Below are 20,888 nucleotides of genomic sequence, written 5' to 3' on the forward strand. Positions count from 1 at the left end.
TGTTTGCTGCTTCTAGGTCTGTCTCTGCTCAGTGTCACCTCTCTAAGCCCACATGTCAATGTCCTCTCCCCTTCCAGGGGCTGCCTTTACTCCTCCCTGGCTTTATTTTTCTTCTGAGTCCTTCATACCACCTGGCGTTTTATGTGTGTGGAGTTTTCTGTTCATTTTTGTGAGGACCAGGTGGTTCCCTGAATAGAAGGCAAGTTCCATGAGGATGGGGTCTTTGTTTTATTTGCTGCTATGGTCCTACTATGTGCCTGGGACATAGTAGTTAGGAATATTTCCTGAAGGAATGAATTGACAAAATTGCAACATTTATTCAGGTTATTTCAGCTAGCCTTACAGACAAGTAACCCAAAGGGGAGGAAGGCCTGAAAGACCACACTGTAGAACTAACTCCATTTCCTCCTATCCCACCATAGAAGAGGAAAAAGTTTTCCTTGACCCTCTCTGGGTCTCTGGCTGGGTCTGGAGGTTAAACTGACAAAAGACAGATTAACTGGAGAAAAGTCTACAAATTTTGCTGAATTTGTGCGTATACATGGGAGCCTTTGCAAGAGAATGAAGACTTAAAGAAGTGACCTGAACAGGAAGTTTTTACATCTTTTAGACAAAGAAATAATAAATTTGGGAAGAATTGACAAGACAAAGGGGTTTGGTTTTGAGGTAGTGAATGGTGAAGAAGTCACTAGGAAGAGGGGCGCCTGGGTAGCTCAGTTGGTTAAACATCTGCCTTCAGCTCAGGTCAGGATCCTAGGGTCTTGGGATTCTGGGATTGAGCCCCACATGGGGCCCCTACTTATCTGGGAGCCTGCTTTTCCATTTCCTTCTGCCCCTCCCCCTGCTTGTTCTCTCTCTCTCTCAAATAAATAAAATCTTTTTTTTTATAAATTTTTATTTATTTATGATAGTCACACACACAAACACACACACACACACAGAGGCAGAGACACAGACAGAGGGAGAAGCAGGCTCCATGCACCGGGAGCCCCATGTGGGATTCGATCCCGGGTCTCCAGGATCGCGCCCTGGGCCAAAGGCAGGCGCCAAACCGCTGCGCCACCCAGGGATCCCTCAAATAAATAAAATCTTAAAAGAAGAAGAAGAAGAAGTAGCTAGGAAGATAAAGTTAGTTTAACAAAGTTTGTACAGATTTCGAAGCCCCAGATTTCCTGTCTCTGGTGTTGAGAATGTCTCCCTTCCTTCTGGTGCGGAGAGGGTACCTTTTGCATGGGAGATTCATCCTTCTTTCAGGGAACAAGGGTGAAGGGCAGGAGGTCAGAGTGACCTTCCTGTACCTCTTGTTTTCTCAGACTCCTTTAGCTTAAGACACTCACTGTGCCAAGGTACCGTATTTTGGAGTAGCATGTCCTGAACCCTATCCCCACTCTATACAATTTTATGCAGGTTAAATCAAGTTAATTTAATAGTAATAATAACTATGATTCTTTATTTAAAAAAATGAAGGGAATTTTTTTAATATTATGGATCTGCATTCTTCTTGGTTGATTGTTCTTGAGTCTTGACTACAGCTTTCCTACTGACAGTTTACCGACTCATAAAACGAATGAAGGGCAGCATCAAGATTGCACCCCATGATCCGCAGTCTGCGCTCTTCTTGCTGTGTGTCAGGATCGCACCATTGCTGCCCCTCCTGTGCTTGGTCCTTAGATGCTGGAGGACACAGGGCCTGGGAAAAGCCTCATCTCATTCTTTCTTCATTTACTGCAAAATATTTTTTTGAACCTCAACTCCAGGCATAGCTTTTCCAAGAAGGATTTTTTTGTTTTTGAAAATATTTTATTTATTTGAGAGACAGAGAGAGAGAGAGAGAGAGAGAGAGAGAGTGCATGAGGTGGGGGGAGGGGCAGAGAAAGGGCAGAAGAAGACGGAGAAGCAGATTCCTTGCTGAGCAGGGAGCCAGACACAGGGCTGGATCCCAGGACCCCGAGATCATGACTTGAGTCAAAGGCAGATGCTTAACCACCTGAGTCACCCATGTGCCCCTCCAAGAAGGTTTATCTTTAGATTCCTACTACAATTTTAATGATGAAATGAGGTACTTTTGTGACAGTATCTTATAAACTCCAAAGAACCAATGTCTGACATTTTGGTCATCATAATATATTCAGAAAGCCAGTAGAATGGAGGGTGTGAATAAGATTCTTAGGAGTGGGTGAACAATACTCTCAAGAGAACTTCAGAGGAAAAAAAGTGTAAATGCAACCCAAACAGAGTTGCAGGAAGTGCTAATTTTCCTTCCCTCAGTTTAGGAAATGGATAGAGAAGACACTGTGGTGGTTGGGACTTGAGCCAGGCTCCAAAGTCAGGGTGGGACTTAGAAAGTCAGGGAGGAAGAGAGGAGAATTTCTCATCATGGAACAGCAAGAGAGCATCACAGAGACTATGACATGGACAATGTGTCTAGGGGACACTGAGAAGCACAACTTGGCGGTAGCAGATGGATGTGTTTTGAGGACAAGAGATGGGTATGGAGAGGTGGAGTGGAGTCTTGCTGGGGAATGCTCCTCATACCAGGTAAAGGAGTTTGGTCCTCAAGTGATGGGTAACAGACAACCCTTAAAGCTTGGAGGTGCAGGAGGGACCCTATGGAAGTGACATTATAGCAATCTGACTGCGGAGCTTATGATGGAATGGAAGGAGAAAGGTTATGTGTTAGGACCTCAGTTGCTTGCTCTAGGACTGAGGCATCCAGAGCCAGCTGCCCTCTGCAGATACTGTTGGAATGGAAAGGGAAGCAAGAAGAGAAAGCACAAAGAAGGAATAGGAGTACTCAGGAACTGCCTCCATTTGGTAGACAGAGAGATGGATTGGGAAGCAAAGCCAAAATGACCTCAAGTCTGAGTGACTGGGTGAATGGTTGGTTTATTAACAGAAACAAGGAAGTTGTCAGGTGGCCCTGATTTGGAACAGTGAGTAATAAAATCCAAAATGAGGGATTTTGAGTTTTAATTTAATATTGGAACATCCAAGTAGAAGGGTCCCATAGGCAGTGGGAGGTGAACTGCTCAGGAGAAAAATTGTCCCTGAAAATAGGGGCTTGGACAGTATTCTTCATGGAGAGTAAGAGATTTTGCGAGAATTAAACATGCTTTCTGAGTGTGAAAGTCTGAACACCACTGCTATCTTCTAAAAAAATATTTCCAAGGGAAAGGTATTTTGTATGCCGGATAATTTATAGACAAGGTCAAAATGAAGGCCAAACAGGGCTCCAGGCCCTGTTGAAAGTTGCTCTGATCACCTCACCTTCTAGCCTAGAACTCATGCCCCTGTGCGGGGTCCAGCAGAGAGGGGCTGGCCTGCCAGGGGGTGTCCAGGCTCCCAGGCACATTGAAGCTTGGTCTGTGCCTCAGGATTTGGCGTTCTCCTAAGAAGCGGAAGAGGTGGGAAAGAGGCTAGAATCTTGACATGGTGCAGGGAAGGAGAAGCATAGCAGAATCACCAGAAGCGGGTTTTTTTTTTTTTTTTTTTGGAAGATTTTATTTATTTATTCATGAGAGACATGGAGAGAGAGGCAGAGACAGAGGCAGAGGGAGAAGCAGGCTCGCTGTGGGGAGCCTGATGTGAGACTCGATCCCAGGATCCTGGGATCATGACCTGAGTCGAAGGCAGAGGCTCAACCACTGAGCCATCCAGGTGCCCCAGAAGTGGGGCGTTTAAAGTCAGCACATATGTCCCCCGTGGTTATGCAACCGCCTCAAAATTCCACCCTTTTGAGGATGGGATGCATTATCCATAAGTTATTTTAGGGATAGGTCACACAGGAGTCCGTCCTCAAGACAGTGAAAGCATTTCACTGGAAAGTGGCTAGTTTAATGACAATGTGGAGCGGAGTCCTCAATGAGCAGAAAAAAAAATCAATGGGACAGAAATGACTATTTTCCATTCATTGATTTTGTTGCCCTTCAGAGTCACATTCGAGGCACTCGGTTACTTTTACACTTTCTGGGCTCCTCATGGGAGTCCTGTCAACACGGAGGCCAAGTCAGAGGCATGAGGGCCAGGACTTCTCCCCAGACAGAGTCCCCAGGCAAATGGGTGAGCTGGCCACCAGGCGCCTCTCTGCGTTTCTGAGGAGGAAGGGGCTCTCCCAAGGGATCGCGGGCCCCCTCTGCATCCCTGACTTTGCTGCTCTGCTGCTTTGCCTCATCATCCCCTGCTGAGCGTGGTTCTGCTTCCACTCCGGGACACTGGGTGGCCCTGGATCACTGCAGGTGCCCTGCACCTTGCTCTCAGGTATCCCCACTGCACTACCTAGCACCTCCTCTGGCACGTTGGCTCCCTCTGGGGAGGCTTGCAGGGGCCACTCCACATTTTCTCCTTCTTAAGTCTACTATCTTTCTGAGGCCCTTGGGCAAATCAAGACCCTGCTGTGACCTCCTTCATCTCCCTTCCTCTTTACCTGTGCATCTCTGCCACATTCCAGAGGGCGTACTGATAGCAAAACTTGCCTCAAGTCTTTTCCTTCTTGTATCTGTGCCCCCTGCAATGTGACTTTGTGCTTCTTGCAATCGAGAAGAACCTCCCCTGGTCCTTGTGAATGGGAGATGGCTTTGTGACTTGCTTAGCCCAAGAGCACGGGACAGAAGTGATGGTGTGCCCCCTCCAGACTAGGCTTCAAGGCCTCTCATGGCTCCTGCTCTCTCTCTCAGAAACCCTGGGCTGCCTGGGCACAAGCCCTGGCAAGCCTGCTGGGAGCCTGCTGGGAGATGGGGGACCACGGAGAGGGACAGCTCAGGGTGCCTAGCAGAGTGACCTCAGACCAGCCAAACTCCTAGCCAACTCTGCAGCCAAAGGCAGATGTGTGAGCAAACCCAGCTGATGCCGACCAAGCCTGGTTCAGAAAACAGAACCGACTGGCCTGCGTGCGCACCTGTAATACAAATCAAATGCAGTGCTTTAGGTCACTTAGAGGTGACTTGTGACACAGCAATGGCTAATTGAGGCAGAGAATCTTTTCCTTTCTGGGGTTGATTCTGTTCTTAGTCACCTCCTCTTCTATCTCTCGGGGATCCTGGCTTTCCTGCTTCTCTGTTTTTAAACAGCGTTTCCCTGATGGGCTGTGCCTCTGCACATGCCTCCAGGAGATGCAGCTTCTTTGTTCCTTCCTTGCTTCTGTCTGTTGCTGGATTGGGGGAGGCAGTGGCGGTCTCTCCTGTCAGTCTCCTTCATCTCCAGCAGGCAGGCCTTCCTCCCCACTGTCCGCCTGAGGACTCCTCTTGAAATAGGCCTCCAAGGGCCACCACCAGGCCACTTGCTCTCCAGAGGAACTCTCAAGGTCACTGTTGAAGTCAGAGTTTGCAGGCCTCTCTGTGGGCACTGACTCTATAGCACTCCCACTGCCTCTGCTACAACACCTTCCCCGTCTCTTGTCCCCTCTCCCTAGCTATGCCTTCTCTTCTCTCCGGCCAGCCTACATCGTCTACTTCCGTAACCACAGACATCTCCGATTTTCTATCAGATGTTTCCATCTTGCAATTTAATTTACTTCAGGCAAATGGCTCACACACACATCTCAAGTCCTGGTCTTTGACCCAATCCTATAATTTTTAAAGGTCTAATTTGACACTTTTCCTTGGTTGTCTGGCTGCCACCTCTGACTCAGCATTTCTGAAGCTGCTCTTGCCTTCTCCTTTATAACCACACCCCCTTCAGTATTTCCGCCATCACCACCGTGGTCCCTGCCAACCAAGCTCAAAGTCTTTGATTTCTCCCTGTTTCTAGGCCCCGCCTCTAGCCTCTGCAGGGTCACACAGTTTCATTTGTCCCCCTGTCAGCACAGCCACCTTGCTCACTGAGGCAGTCATGATTTCTTGTTTAACTATCACAGAAGCCATCCGATGCTTTTCTGTACATCTAGTCTCTTCACTGGCACTTCACTCTGACACCCAGGCCAGATTATCTGCCTAGAAACCCTCTTTCCTCATGCCAGCCATCTAGAACCTTCCATGGCTCCTATTTTTCTTTCTCGATCAGGCTTGCTAGAACACTCCTTGGAGGGCTATTTAGAATGAGGCTATTGGAGCCCCCTACTTGGGGTAGAAGTGTAGGAAGATGTTAGCTGCCCAGCAACTCCCTGATGCACAGTCAGGTACTGAAGCCTTCTTCCCATTGTACCATCCCAGGGAGCTGAATCTCATGAAGAGGGTGGTGATCTCTGAGCTACAGACCACTGCCCTCCCTATGATGTCCTTTGATAACGAGGTCCCTATACTCTGGGCCCTCTATGTGCTCCACTTTGTCTGGACTCTTGTCTAATATTTGACTTTCCTGTAATCTGCAGGACAGTAAGTGGATCTCCCCAGCCCTCAAGGTCTAGATCCAATTTCCTCCATCTGCCAGTGCACGTTCTCTGGAATTGCAATGCCTGTATCAAGATGGCTCACCTTCTGGGATGTGTAAATTCTCATTGTTGCCTCAGCTCTGAATGTCTGTCTTTGTAGAATGAGCTCATTTTATGGATCACCACATTGTCCCATGGCATCAGCTGCTTCTCTTTGCCCTACATTGACCCAGCTTGGAAATGTGTCTGTTTTCTTTGATTCATGATCTTTGAGCATAAAGCAGACTTTGGTATCAATTTGGAAGGGGAATATGAAGGTGGTTATTTACACTGTAGCAATCCACATCTTCAAATTAAACACTAGATATTTCTGTTCTGAAAGCTTGTTGGCCATCTGCTCCTAAGGCTGTTTTTAAAGCTTGTGTGCCTCTACATAGCATCCTTCCTCACCCCTCACTTCAGATTGAACCCCTGGACCTTGAACTGTTCATTGCTCTGTTTATGCAGTGCCAGAGAGAAGGTGCTAGAGAAGGAAGCCCAGCCACCTCCCCACCCATCCCCCGGGGTTTATCCATATCCATCAGATGTTCAGCAAAACTAGAGCTTTCATTTAGCCCATCATGCTGTCCTTAGAAAGCTGTGGGATTTAAATAAGTAACCCTCTCCCTACTACTCAGCAGCTCTTTCCTAGGTTTGGGGGCATTTTCTGCATCTTCCAGTCCCTTCCCTGTTAACCCTATTCCTCATCATTCCAGCCTGGCTAACACTATGGCTCATAGAATCATCTGCTGCTTGGATTCCTTGCTGCTGCCAATTATGAGAATGTTCTGGAAGTTCAAAACTTTTATGTACACCTGGGAATTTGGCCTCATGAACCTCCTCCTGCTCTTGGGCCTTGTGTGTTCCTGAGGCAAACCTGCTGGTAGAGGGGAACATGCCTTCCCATCCATAAGCGTAGTTTACTCAGATTAATTTACTTCGAGTTGATAGCAACTCAGCTCCCTGCCTCTGGCACCTGACATGCTATGTCCCTGGCAATGGGCTTGCAACATGAGCTCTCACCCCTGAGTCCCAGGCAGTGATTTTCCCTACAAGACATAGTAGTGTAGGCTCTTTAGGGTCCTGGGAATTTGGTGAACAGGCTTCTTTCAGAGTGTCCCTATGACATAAGCTTATGTTTTTTTTTAAATTTTTTTTATTTATTTTTATTTATTTTTATGATAGTCACAGAGAGAGAGAGAGAGAGGCAGAGACACAGGCAGAGGGAGAAGCAGGCTCCATGCACTGGGAGCCCGATGTGGGACTCGATCCCGGGTCTCCAGGATCGCGCCCTGGGCCAAAGGCAGGTACTAAACCGCTGCGCCACCCAGGGATCCCCTAAGCTTACGTTTTTGTCTTGGATTCAAAATAGCCATTCTCTTGGATGAGCTCATCTGAAAAATGGCTACCACCTTTGGAAGGCAAATGGTGTTCTCCTTTGCCGAGGGTACTATCTCATACAGAATGAAAGCCAGTGGGTTCTGAGATGTTTGTTTCCCAGATCATTGGCCTTAAAGTGAGCATTTCTAGCTGCTTTTGAAACTAGTGGTGATGTTGCAAAGGGGAGCTTACAAATTGCATATTGGAGCACGAGCTGTATGTCTGACCAATACAATAGGGGGGATATGGCCTCTGCCCATACCTGGGAGCCAGTGATGCCCTCCTCTTCCTCAGCTCAGGACTGATGGTGGAGAGGCCTAACAGCTAAAAGGTCATGTGGGCAGCTAGTTTGCTGTCTTTCCATGCTTCCCACACTATGAAAAGGATGGAAGCCCTCCTTCTAGACCTTCACGTGGAGCTCTGTATTTTGTGACACGTTTGTCTTTTTGATTCCTGTTGCTCACTCATGGGTCTAAGAAAGGATTGTCATTGAATGAGGAGAAGACTGGAACTGAGAGGGTTTTTTTTTTTTTTTTTTTTTAAATCTCTTCAAAGATAGCCACTTATTCAATGAAATGAAGAGTCAAGTGGTCTCAAAATCAGGGACTGTGTGATTGAGCAGAGGCAATGATGCTAATGCAGGGGACATATTCTTTTCTTTTTTTTTTTTTTTTTTTTTTTTTTTTTCTATTTTCACCCTTTATTGGAAATACAAGGCAACATTACAGTTTCAGATCATTAAATAAATGTGGGGATACGGTATAGACAACAATCATGACCTGAATCCTCTAAGTAGTTTTTCAGTTCAGAGGGGGTAGGGAAGAACCACATTACTCAGCCACCAGAGGAGTTTGGGCTTCCACTCTGGCTAGCAGGATGCCAGTCCTGGTCAACCACACGTGATCTTTACCACAGCAAACTGGAATCTCCGATTTTTCAAACTAATTGTAGGAAGAGAGAGCAACTCCAGACTGACATATAAATTGATCTGGATGACTACTAAAGTGTCCTCCACTCATAAGTTGGCGAAATCTTCAGAGTGACTGTTGGAGTAAGGAGCCTTTCATGTGCTCCCAGTTGTTATATAGTGCATAGAGGCTGGTAAGCGTTAGTCCTGCTAGCCCACCTCGTGCTACCCCTCGTAGACCACCTGTACATTTATACAACATGCCTGTCATGGTTCCAGCTGCTACTGTGTTAAGGTCATCTTCTGCACCTCGTGTTTTCTCAATGATGACACCAAATGCACTATAGAGCAAAGCTAGAGAACCTAGAGTATTAGCCCAAAGTGCCCCTTGCCTAGTCACCATGTTCAAAATCTGTACATTTCTTGGTTTGGACCAGGACATGTTCTGGGTTTCCTTCAATCCTAGCCGTAGACCGTTCATTGCTCCAAATGCAGCCCCTGTCATACAACATCCTCCAATGGTAAAGAAGGCCAGTTCAAATCTGCCCCGGGTTTTATTAGCTCCAGTGGGTAAAATAAACTCATCAGTATCCTGCACCAGGTATCGTGGATCCACATTTAAATAAGGAGACAGAGGGTTCATACCAGTCAGCGGGACTCCGGCCAAATCCGCGTGCGAGTAACTTGCCCCGCCGGCGCCGAAAAAGCCGGCCAAGCCCCCGGTGGTTTTGTTGCCGCTTCCCCCGCCGCTCTCCATGGTGTCGCAGGAAACTGCCCGTCTGCTTATCACCACCGCCTTAGGCCGGGTTCGTCTGCTCGGCCGTTGCTCCCCTGAAACAGCAGGGTGACCCGGGTTACCCCTTCCTCCTCCACACGGTGACCTGGACATATTCTTTTCTTTGAGCCACTAATTCAGTAGAACACAGTACCAGGTGCCTGGGCACATAAGGCCCAAGGAGAAAGAGGCTCCACCCTTAGGGAGTTCACATGTGACAGGGACCCAGGGATGCAAGGGGATCATTACTGCATAAGGAGGCAAGTATGGTGAACACGCCTATGTGCCTTGTTGGAGTCTCTAGCAAGAGTTTGTAGGAGCAGTGAATTTTTAGTTTAATATTTAAGGATGAGATGAATTTTTCTCACAGAGAAGATTTCTCACACAGAATGTACAAAATTGTGCAAGCATGATGACTGCCAGTAGCCTCTGATGAGAGACAGAGACAGCAGCCTCCGATGGGGAGAACACCATGGATCAGACTGGCACTTAGGCAACAAGGAGGGACTGAAGCATCTAGGATGAAAGGAACAAAGTAAGATGTGTAGGTAGAAAGACAACTGAGGACTGGGCAGGAAGAAGGGGCCGGTGGAAGAGGAAGATGAGTCAGAGTTCAGAATGGAGGCAGTTATAATCGCCTGGCCCAGAGGTGAGGAAAGAAAGAAGGGGACACATGGGAACAGTGTCCGTGAAATTGAGCCCATGGGGCCTATTGACCCCTGGATGTTGTGGGAGAGTGAGGGCAGCGACCCAGGCTCCAGTTTGGATGGCTGACTGGCCTGAGCAAAGGCTTGGATGAGAGAGACCATGGTGTCCTGGGAAGCATGCTGGGAATAGAGAAGGGAGCTCCGCTCAGTGGCGCACTTTGTAGGAGGGAAAGTGACTAGAGGGAGAATTGGGGGCAGATTTTGGAGGGTATTACATGCTTGACTAAAAAAATGTGACATTCATTCTGCAGGCTCTCAAGTGCCACTGAGGGATTTTAAGTAGGAGCAAAATGTGAATGGATTCATGTTTTTGAATTATGGCTGAAGTTTCTAGGTGATGGTGGATAGGGCTACTTTGGAAGCAGTATAGCTTGGAGAAGAGGGTCAATCCTGAACCCTGTGGATATCCTTGTCTATGTTGTGATGTGGGGGAGATAAACAATGAGAACACTGCTGAAAGTCCAGCGTGGTGACTCTGCAAAGGAGAGGGGCATGGGCCAGGTTGGCAGCCAAGACCTGGGGAATGGAAGCAGAGAAGGATATTAATATTCCAGGCATATGGGAGGTGGAAGAGAGTTGGGGTAAGATGTTTAACTCAGGGACTGGGCCTTTTTGCCCATGACAGATAGTGTGGAGGCCTTAGAACCAGCCATCCAGGAGGCTGCCTCACCCATGAGATGATGGGAAGGGCTAACCACAGTGATGCCTCATACACGGTGCTGGATGAGGGTAGGACTTCAGGACTTTCCCAGGGAATTCAAACATCTTTTGCAAAGTAGGCCACTCCCAGCCCCCAGGACTGGCCCAGACAGACATCCTAAGTTGAAATCTCCTCCTGGGAAGACTTGGAAATATAGCAAAGAAGATCAATGATGAGTCCAAGAGAACTCTAGCTTCCCTTCAGCCTCAAGGGATGGAAGCCTGGGGCAGATCTGGGGAATAGGGAGGGGTAGGACCCATGTTATCCAGGTCTCAATTTATCCAGGCTGGTGCTGCTCCCAGGCTGTGTGTGCTCTGGCCTCATTTGCCCCTGTTGTCTTTGTGACCTGACTCCCCGTTGGCCATTGGCCATTGCAACTCCCTGACTTCACTGCGCAACAGACAATGATGTCATGGGCCATGCTTATTTTTAATAGCTCCTTAACATTCTGGTCCCATCCCAGCACTTACACAGCTATTTCTGCTGAGTGCTTAATCAGTAAGTCCAAGATGTGAGCTGGAGCCATGCACAAAGGAGCAATCCTGTTTGTTGGCTTTTAGATGGGATATGGACCTCTGTGTGCTCCACACCAGCCCATCCCAATACCTGCCTCCCTTTACCTTAGGAGCAACTCAATGCAGCAAATATTTACCAAGAATCCCCACATACCATGGGCTGGCACTAAAAATGTACTCCCTATTGTTTGCCTGTCTTTTAGGAAATTAGAATCTGGGCAGGGAATGAAGACACACAGCTACTAGGAACTCTAGGCCTACCAGCCTCTGTCCCCTATTGTCATAGCCTGAAAAGCTCACTGAGTCTGGTTTTCTGGGTCCCTGGGCATGATTTTTAGCTGAAAAAAATGTATGCATATAAACATTTTAAGGAACACACATATATTACACACTTTTTTCTTTTCCTCCAAAGTGATTAGACCTGGAAAGAAAATCCTGTCGCTCAATGAATGATGAAGGAAGTCACTGCTAGAATGATGTCAAATTAGTTTGTGACGTGAGCTGGTTGTCACCTTGAAAAGCAGATGCCTTGGTCTTCAAAGGCAGAAAGATCAGGGTTCAAATCCCAGCTTTGCCAATTACCGACTGGGATGGGGGAGAGTTAACAACCTTGCCAAGCAAATACTGAGGAGGTAATGACCACTGTTATAAGTGCTATCCACAAATCATTGCATTTAATTCCTACAACACCCAACCAGGTGGATACCACAGCACTCACTGGCCTTACTGGATGGTGATGGGGGCTGAAGGTGGTCATGCCAAGAGCACCAACATACCACTTACACACCCACGGTAAACACAGTTGGTCTTCATACCACTAGTGTAGGACATAGGACACAGAAGTTCTGATGATGTACAGAGGATGAGCTGTGGGAGACTGCCACTGGAGCCTGGGTGCTTGGTCACCTCCAAGACCCGGGAGTCTGTCCAGCTTGGTGCCCAGAGGGATGATGGCTGTTGGATCAGTCTGTGCAGGCTGTCATAGCAAAGTACCCCTGGTTAGGTGGCTTAAACAGCAGACTTTTTTTTTTTTTATTTTTTTTTTACAGTCTGGAGGCCAGAAATTCAAAATCAAAGTGCAGGTTGGTTGATTTGTGGTGAGGCCTCTCCTCCTGGATTGCCTTCTCACTGTGCCCTCACATGGCGCTTCCTCTGTGCACATGTGCACAGAGAGTGCTCTCTGGTACCTCTTCTTTTTTTTTTTTAATATTTAAATTCAATTAATTAACATATAATATTAGTTTCAGAGGTAGAGGTCAGTGATTCATCAGTTGCATATGACACCCACTCATTAAATCCTGAGCCCTCTTTAGTGCCTATCACCCAGTTACCCTGGACCCCCACTCCTCCCTTCCAGTGACCCTCAGTTTGTTTCCTATGATTAAGAGTCTCTTATCATTTGTCTCCCTCTCTGATTTCATTTTGTTTTATTTTTCTCTCCCTTCCCCTATGATCCTCTGTTTTTTTTTTCCCTTAAATTCCACATATGAGGGAGATTGTATAATTATCTTTCTCTGATTGACTTACTCCACTTAGCATAATACCCTCTAGTTCCATCCATATCATTGCAAATGATAAGATTTCATTTTTTTGATGGCCGGGTAATAAAGGATACAAATATAGTGATCTGTTATCTTTTCTTATGAGGACACTAGTCTGATTGAATTAGGGCCACACTCAAACTCTCATTTAATCCAATCCCCAAAGGCCCTATCTCCAAACCCCCTGTCGCATTGGGTGTTACAGCCTCAATATATAAGTTTAAGGGACAACAAGCATTCACTCTATAACACCTGGTGGTGTCAGGGACAGACCAGCAGTCAGTACCTACACAGGCTTTGCCTCTTTAGCATAAAGTAGTGGTTAAGAGCAGGGACTCTGGGGTGCCTGGCTGGTTCAGTCAGTGGAGCGTGAGACTCTTGATCTTGGGGTTGTGAATTTGAGCCCCATATTGGGTGTAGAGGTTACTTTAAAAAGAAAAAAAAGGCAGGAACTCTGAGGCTAGACTGCTAGGGTTTGTGTCCCAGCTCTACCAGTTACTCTCTGGGTAAACATGGCTCAGTTTCTTTACTAATTTGTGCCTCAATTTCCCTCATCAGTGAGATGAGGATGACCATATGATAGCCTCACAAAATAATTGTGTGGATTACATGAAATAAAGTGTACAAAAGTTAGAGCCCACCTGGGCACATAGTGAGCACTCTGTAAATGCTTGTCACACCTAAACCCAGGGGAATGGGTCATTACTGACTCAAATGTCTTCTAACTGTTTGCCCAGCCTGTGTAGCTGCTTGGCTCCATTTTAGACTGTGTGTGTGTGTGTGTGTGTGTGATACAGATTAATTTAAAGACACAGGCTTTTACCATTTTTTTAAAGACACAAACTCTTTCCTCAAGAACCTATAGTTTTCATAGGGCCATTTATATTCAGGAAACTATTAAAGGGGAACAAGAATACTGTTCAGCATCTACGGCATTTCCCTGATGTCGCATCCAAGGGCTTTCTAACTCGGCAGAGGCCACTCTTGCTTGCACTTCCCCCCGCGAGAAAGTTCAATAGGGCTCACTTACAGTTACAGTTGAAACAATCTTGCGTTAACCCCCTGCCAGGATCCTGTGACCCAAATCCTTCCTTTAACAGTTCTTAGCAGAGGCTTTCTTTTTACCTTATTGTTTTGGTATGGACTTTTGCCTATTGCTGCATAAAGATAGTGCATTTCTATTCTAAAACCTTTCCATGGAAGTTGGAAAACTTCCAACTTCTCCACATCTTTCCAACTTTCTTTCTTATGAGGGCCACAGAGCACGGCTATCCTATGCTCACTGCCTGTTGAAATCCTTCTTGTGCTTCTGGTCATTTACTTCACTATCCTCTTTCCCCAGGGGTGAAAACATGAGTATATGGCAATGCCGGGCAATGGTGCATCCTGACTCTTGCCTCCCACTGCACCCCTTACACAACCAGGAATCTTATTCCCCAACAGGCTTATTTCCAATTAATTGATTATATGAGCACATGTTAAGCACCTGTAATGTGTTGGGCATTGTGCTAAAGGATGGGAATACAGAGCTGAATTAGGCAACTGTTACTCAAGATTTGGGGAGAGACATGGGGAGACAGACTAGGTAACAGATACAGAAGAGCATGATAGGCCCTACACTGTATGCTATGGCAAGCTATGTTTGGGGAAGGAGAGCCTAACGAGACCAAGCATTCAAGGAAGCCTCTGGCAGAGTTCATACTTGAGCTAAGTTTTAAAAGATGAGCAGTGGTTTGGTAGCCAAGGAAAGAAGTAGTGGCAGAAGTAATTGCAAATAAGAAAGCTCAGAAACAGGGTATAGGGTAGCATGGCTGAAATCAGAGTGTATGGCAGGGGGAAGAGGGGTGAGTCCGGAGAGATGAGCCCAGACTTCTTTTTATTACTCAGAGGAAGGAAAGCATTGTTCTGTTCTTATTTACAGGTGGAACAAATGAGAGGTTGCCTCTGGCCACAAAGTTGGGTTGTGGCAGAGCTGGATGCAGGCCAGAAGCGTAAACCCGGATGGAGCATAAACCAGGATCCAGAAGGAGGAGGAAAAAGGGATTCACACTGCTTCTGCATTTCCATGTTTTTTTGGTGGCCTTTCTTCCCTCCTTACTTGACTTGCTTGGCTTAGAAGCATTCCCCTTGTTCCCTTCTGATTTACTACATTTTTCTCTATAAACTCTGCATCTGGGAAAGTATGAGCCAACCCTTTCTCTAGCTTGTTTTAGGTGCTGCAGACAAAGGCACTAAATATTTTTGGTGGATGTACTTCTGTTACTATGCTCTAGCTCAGCATTTGTCCTCCGGATAAGCTATAAAATTAAGGTCCTAATTGTAGTTTGGTGCTAAGAATCCCCCCTGACGCTGGTCAGTTTCAAGGGCAAATGGGTGCTTTGAATGTTCAAGCAAGGTGCCTAAGTGCCTTCTGTGTTCCCGGAGCTGTGCTAAGAGTTGGGGGTACAGAGATGAGCAAGGCACCTTTGCTTCCCTCGATGAAGCTATAGACAGGCCCGTAAACAGATCATGTCCGTAAGACATTCCATCTCTTAGACAGATGGAATCAGATGGGTAGGGCTGGGTGGCAGAGGTAGTCGTGCACTCTGGATTTTGAACAAGTGCACTGGGTAATTTTTCTGCTCTTAGGTTTTGGCATCACTGCTCAAATGGCTGGGAAGGGATTGTCATTCAGTTCTGATTACTTCTCACAGAAGAATTACACACACGTTCTTCACTTGAGATGATGAACGTTTAAGCTCTAAAACAATTCCCAGCTATAAAAATGTTGCTAGTTATTACTTAATTTTGACTATGCTCCACATATTGAATAACAGGCTTTACTTTTCATATGGATTGATTGCTCCAACAATTTCATGACAATCTATGCTATTACCCCATTTCACAGGTGATGATTCATGATGTTAAGTAACTTCCTAGTAAATGTTCACGATTCAAGCTCCTCTATAACCCTGACCAAGGCCCTCATCCTCCTAGAGTTTCTCATCTCTGTTCTATTGACTTCAGGTCAACCACCCACATCTCTTTTCTGTCCCAAGGCCTCCTGGGAAGATGAGCCAATTAGCCTGGAGGTTGCCTGTGTGATGGAGGAACGGCGGAGGGCTCAGTGTGTGGCAGCAGTGGGCTGGAAAGAAAAGGGCCAAGCCAACCCCGGAGAGGGAAATCTAGTGACCCTCAGCTTCCCGCCTTCTCCTGCCCTCTCAGCCTTGTTTGTTGTCTTTCCTATTTCTATGTTTACATTCCACCTTGTAATTAAGCAATCAGCTTTTTCTCAGTGATTATTCACGATCTCAGCTGGCAAAAGTCACTTGATCTTTGGCTCTATGCCTTCCCATCAGAGTGTCGCCCAGTGCATGTGCTAATCACCCAGAACCCCCGCTGCCCTGCTTGGCATGCTCGCTTTGGAGCTAGCTCAAGCCACGTGCCTTCAGTTGCAGCTGCCCCACCTGGCCTGGCTAGGGTGACTGTCACCTGAAGTTTCTCCACAGGACAGCAGGGCTCTGTAGGTTTTGTCAAAATCTGTCCGTGCCCGTTGAATAAGGGGTGAGGGTGGCTGCCTCCTGTTCACACTTGATGGGGACAGCCCTGTCTGCCCCTGACTGAGGAATGAAGCCCACTTGGGAGGAGTTCTGCAAATAGCCCTCCCACTGGTGTGTCCTTGCAGAATCTGCTCTGTTGCTGGGCAAAGAACAGGAGAATAGATGGTGCCAAGTGAGCCCCTGAGAGTAGACTTAATCAGAGCCGTCCACCCTTGACATTTACGAGGTGGTTGAACAAACAGTCTGCAGGCTCAGAGCCGGAGTTTCTCACCTGCTTACTAAATAACTACAAGGTAGAGGGTTTAACTTTATACTAAAGTTCATAATGTGAACATTTTATGACTGCAAAAGCCATTCTTTCCTCTCGGTTCTATTTCTTTTCTCTCTCCTCTCCCTTATCTGTACATTTCATTCTCCACTTTGCCAGTGGAGTCGGCTCTCATCCCTGGGCTTTCTCTCTTTCATCCCCCTTCGTCATCATACTTGGACAATCCCTCCAACCTTGTAAAATGGAGGCAGCAGTTCCATGTGCTCCTGGCCTCCTCAGGGCAGGGGAGCTCTGATAGAAGAGGAGCACCAGGAACAACCGAGGTATCTTAAGATTCTGCTCTGGGCTTCTCTAAGCTCCTTGAGGACACAATTTATTTCTTGATATTCTTTAGATCTCCTTCCTCCCCTCCCCTCCCCTGTTACTAGTATTTCATACGTGTACACTTAATCAGCAGAAGGGTGGACACAGAAGCAAACTGGAGCTCGTGTCTCGTGTACTTGGAACCAGCATTTGTCATCTCTGAAAGGATTGTCTCCAGTGATTTCTCAGGCCCCTCATTGTCTGAGGTTTGCTGGTCATTGAGCAAAGGAGTGTGGTACCTTTCCTCTTCTACGCAGGCTCCTCTCTGTGGCTCAGATAAGCCAATCCTACAGCCTGATGATGCCTTCTCCTGGGGTTTCTGATCAGCCTTCAGTGAACTCCTTGCCCGCATGCTTGTCTGATCCTGTCCCCAGTGGCAGAGGAGGAGAAGGAAAAGGAGCGGGGACAGGCAAGGTGAATGGCGGTTCAAGGGGTACAGAGGAGTCAAGGTGCATCTGGGTAGAGGACACAGTATGTGAAGTCAGAGAGAAAAGCCCACCTAGCTACCCATTCAGTTAATATTTACTGAGCATCTACTATTGGCCAGGCATCGTGGTCAGTGCTGGGACTACAATGGGGCAGAGACAGTCCCAGCACTGGCTGTCAGGAATGCGTCTTCTGATTTAGGGTGGGGTTGCTGATTCTTTAATGTAAACATAGAACAGCTGGGAGCTTGTAATTAGCATTCTGTTGAGTAGGCCTGGGTAGGGCCTGAGATTCTGCATCTCGAACTACTCTCAGGTGGTGCCCATGCCTGTGGTCCAAGGTCAACACACTGAATACCAGGGACCAGGAGAAGAAGGTGAGTCTTGAAGGGGCCAGAAATCCTGCATGGAGGAGGGAAACTCACATGGAGTCAGCAGCCACACTGGACAGGAGAATGGCTTAGAACAAACGGAGTGGTAGGCATTTGAGGAGGCAAGGAAGACGTAAAAGGAAGTGGAGGAAAAAAGGCAGAGATTGAAAAAGGAGCACAGAGAAAGAGATGGGTGGTAGGAGCAGACCAAGAGGTAGAAAGTAGGGGATCCCTGGGTGGCGCAGTGGTTTAGCGCCTGCCTTTGGCCCAGGGCGCGATCCTGGAGACCCGGGATTGAGTCCCGCGTCGGGCTCCCGGTGCATGGAGCCTGCTTCTCCATCTGCCTGTGTCTCTGCCTCTCTCTCTCTCTCTCTGTGACTATCATAAATAAAAATAATAAAAAAAAGAGGTAGAAAGTATGAATTCTAGAGGTAAACGTTCATGCTGCTCTTCCTCCAGAAACAGATTCAGCATAACCTCCAGGCCAGGATGGACGAGACCATCGCCTGCAGCTGCAGGGACTAGGAGGTCAGGAGTGGAAAGGTCCTCTGAATTGGGGGCCACCGCCTTGGGAGAAGAAGATGAGAGACAGAAGATGCGAGTTGGGCACCTGGGTGACTCAGTGGTTAAGCGTCTGCCTTTGGCTCAGGGCATGATCCCAGAATCCCGGGATCGAGTCCCATATCCGGCTCCCTGCATGGACCCTGCTTCTCCCTCTGCCTGTGTCTCTGCTCTCTCTCTGCATCTCATGAATAAATAAATAAAATCTTAAAAAATAAAGAAGATGCAAGTCAATAATACCTAGCTAACATGCACCAATTTTAGGGGAGAGCTGGTGAAGATTAGGGAAAAGTGCCAATTCTAGAGAGGAATGATACATACTTCTATTGTTGAGGAGATCTTATAACTCAAAGGAGGTGAACAAAGACTAATTCTGAAGGGACCTCCTTAAATGAAGAGGTAAGAATAGTTTGTGGTTAACCTGATAATATACAGGTGCTATGTAAATGGCCCTTTAAGATGGCTAAGGGTGCTTGAAAACAGCTCTTCCTTACACAGCTGAAATATTCTCCTTGCTGTTTACAGCTGTACGTTAGTGATGTCTGAGTCAATGAGGGTTACTTAGAGTGCCCATCCCTGGGGTGGTTGAGCTGAGGGCGGTTCCAGGAATGGATGCACCATGGATGGTTCTGTATGAATCTTCCTTTCAGGGCTTTCCTCTCCCTATCTCACTTCTTCCCCTGCCCCGGCCTTCAATGGACCCTGCCAGCCAACAATCACACGGGGATGAGATGCAGGGTCCTGTGCTTAGCTCTCAATAATCAGAAAAGTCTATGCAACCAAGCGTGGGGTCAGTGGCTTGGAGGCTCTGGTGCCTGAACTCTGTTGCTGTTGAGAATCAGTGCATTGCTGAGATGAGGAAAGGAAATGCCATCTGTTTATGTCTGTGCCTGACCAGTCTGTCTTCCTGGAGCCCTTTGCTGTCTCCCTCCCTTGCCTCACATGTGGATTTTCTCTGGATGTCTTGCTCTTGTGATGCCATTGTCACCAGAAGGGAACCACAGGCAAGAAAGGAAGATGCCAGGAGTTTACTGTGTAGGCTGTGAGACAGGCCTCTCGCAGATGAAAGAGCAGGTGGGCCAGCTTGCCTCCATTTTTAAATGAGAGGAAGGAAACTGGACAGAGACAGGTTAGATGAGAGGAAGGGATTCCATGAGACCATGAACTGTTGGGAGCGTGAGAGGCCATGAGACCACCCCAGGGATCTAGAAAGACAGAGGGGATTTTCATTGCTCTTGGGGTGTTGGAGTGTGATTCCACACAGAAAACTACTGGAGGTTACCTCCTTTTTTTCTGATGCTGGGTTTCTCCTCCCTCTGTCATTTGGGGGAAGATCAGGGATGCTTCACCAGCTGCTGGACTGATGGAGGCCATACTTCCCATGTCAGAGGCTTGCCCAAGTCAGCCCTTGGCCTCCCAGGTATGGAGAAGTGTTCCCTATGGGGCCCACAGTGGTAGTGCATCTAGTCCTGGGCATGGTCCTGATGTGCCTTCTGCTCCAACTGCTGAGGTGGGGCTACGGGTCCCAGTGGTGGCTTCTCTGGGTTTGAGTGCCAGCTGGTCACTGAGAACAATCGTCCTTTGTCACTGCTATTGATTCCAGTTCTTCTCCTAAGGAACCCAGGATAATGTACCAACAGGCACAAGGTTTCCTCTGCCAGCCCTCCAGACTGAGTTAGGAATTAATGGGGCCATAGAGGAGCATGAGACCTCATTCTTGTGTGAGCACCTCAACGAGTATTGAGCCTCAACGAGTATTCAGCACCTCAGAGTATTCAAGACCAGAAATACTCACTAATAGACAAAATGTAATCTGCCAAAGATCAGGAGCCCCACATTAGGACAAGATGCGGTCAGCATACGAATGCCTGAGTGGGGCCAGCTCTGGCATGAAGAATGCAGATGCCCTTTGGAGTCATCACACTTCTCTTGTATAAACCAGCTATTGGTTTGGGGCCTCCACACCCCTTGAAGTATAGATGGATTGCTTTGAATGGGCCCCCAACTCCAGGAATTATTAAAGTGAAAGCCTTTTCCAAGATTTTTTTTTCAGATTTTATTTATTTATTCACGAGAGACACAGATTGAGAGAGGCAGAGACACAGGCAGAGGGAGAAGCAGGCTCCATCCCAGGTCTCCAGGATCACGCCCTGGGCCTAAGTCAGTGGCTTCAGTGGCTAAACCACTGAGCCACCTGGGCCGCCCCTTTTCCAAGATTTTGACTAAGCTCAGAAGCAGTGGGTGGGTAGACTTTTAGTAAAATGAATTTATATTGTCCTTACTTTCTTCACCTGAAAAATTCCATCTTTCTTGAAGGATATCTCTCTCTCTCTCCATGCTGAGCCCAATGTGAAACTCAAATCTTTGTAAAACTCTTCCTCGCAAACCAAAAAATGTCACCCTCACTAAGTACTATGCACTGGGTAGTACTGCACTACAGGTCTTGGAAGGCACCAGCAGGCAGGACTACCCTCCTCCCAAACTCCTCTCTGT

General features: G+C 47.3%; 1 protein-coding gene and 1 long non-coding RNA gene across 3 annotated transcripts; one reads left to right on the forward strand and one right to left on the reverse strand.

Moving 5' to 3' along the window:
- Positions 1 to 8,373: 8,373 nt before the first annotated feature.
- Positions 8,374 to 9,507, reverse strand: LOC112648571 (mitochondrial import inner membrane translocase subunit Tim23). The gene has a single exon (XM_025430225.3). The coding sequence runs from the start codon at positions 9,385 to 9,387 to the stop codon at positions 8,758 to 8,760; it is 630 nt and encodes a 209-aa protein (XP_025286010.1). The 5' UTR covers positions 9,388 to 9,507; the 3' UTR covers positions 8,374 to 8,757.
- A 2,119-nt stretch (positions 9,508 to 11,626) lies between these two features.
- Positions 11,627 to 18,578, forward strand: LOC112648234 (uncharacterized). 2 transcript variants are annotated; one of them, XR_004817555.2, is made up of 5 exons: positions 11,627 to 11,959; positions 14,790 to 16,998; positions 17,296 to 17,452; positions 17,780 to 17,840; positions 18,294 to 18,578. It is a non-coding gene; the product is annotated as an uncharacterized LOC112648234 (long non-coding RNA). The 2 variants fall into 2 exon arrangements; XR_003128843.3 differs by having other exon boundaries at positions 14,790 to 17,452.
- Positions 18,579 to 20,888: the final 2,310 nt, after the last annotated feature.

The sequence above is a fragment of the Canis lupus genome, chromosome 7 (genome assembly GCF_003254725.2).
Source record: "Canis lupus dingo isolate Sandy chromosome 7, ASM325472v2, whole genome shotgun sequence".
NCBI classification, from domain to species: domain Eukaryota; kingdom Metazoa; phylum Chordata; class Mammalia; order Carnivora; family Canidae; genus Canis; species Canis lupus.

What these genes read in the sequence shown, in the direction of transcription:
- LOC112648571 (XM_025430225.3), bottom strand. Translation starts at nt 9,387, where the DNA reads ATGGAGAGCGGCGGGGGAAGCGGCAACAAAACCACCGGGGGCTTGGCC.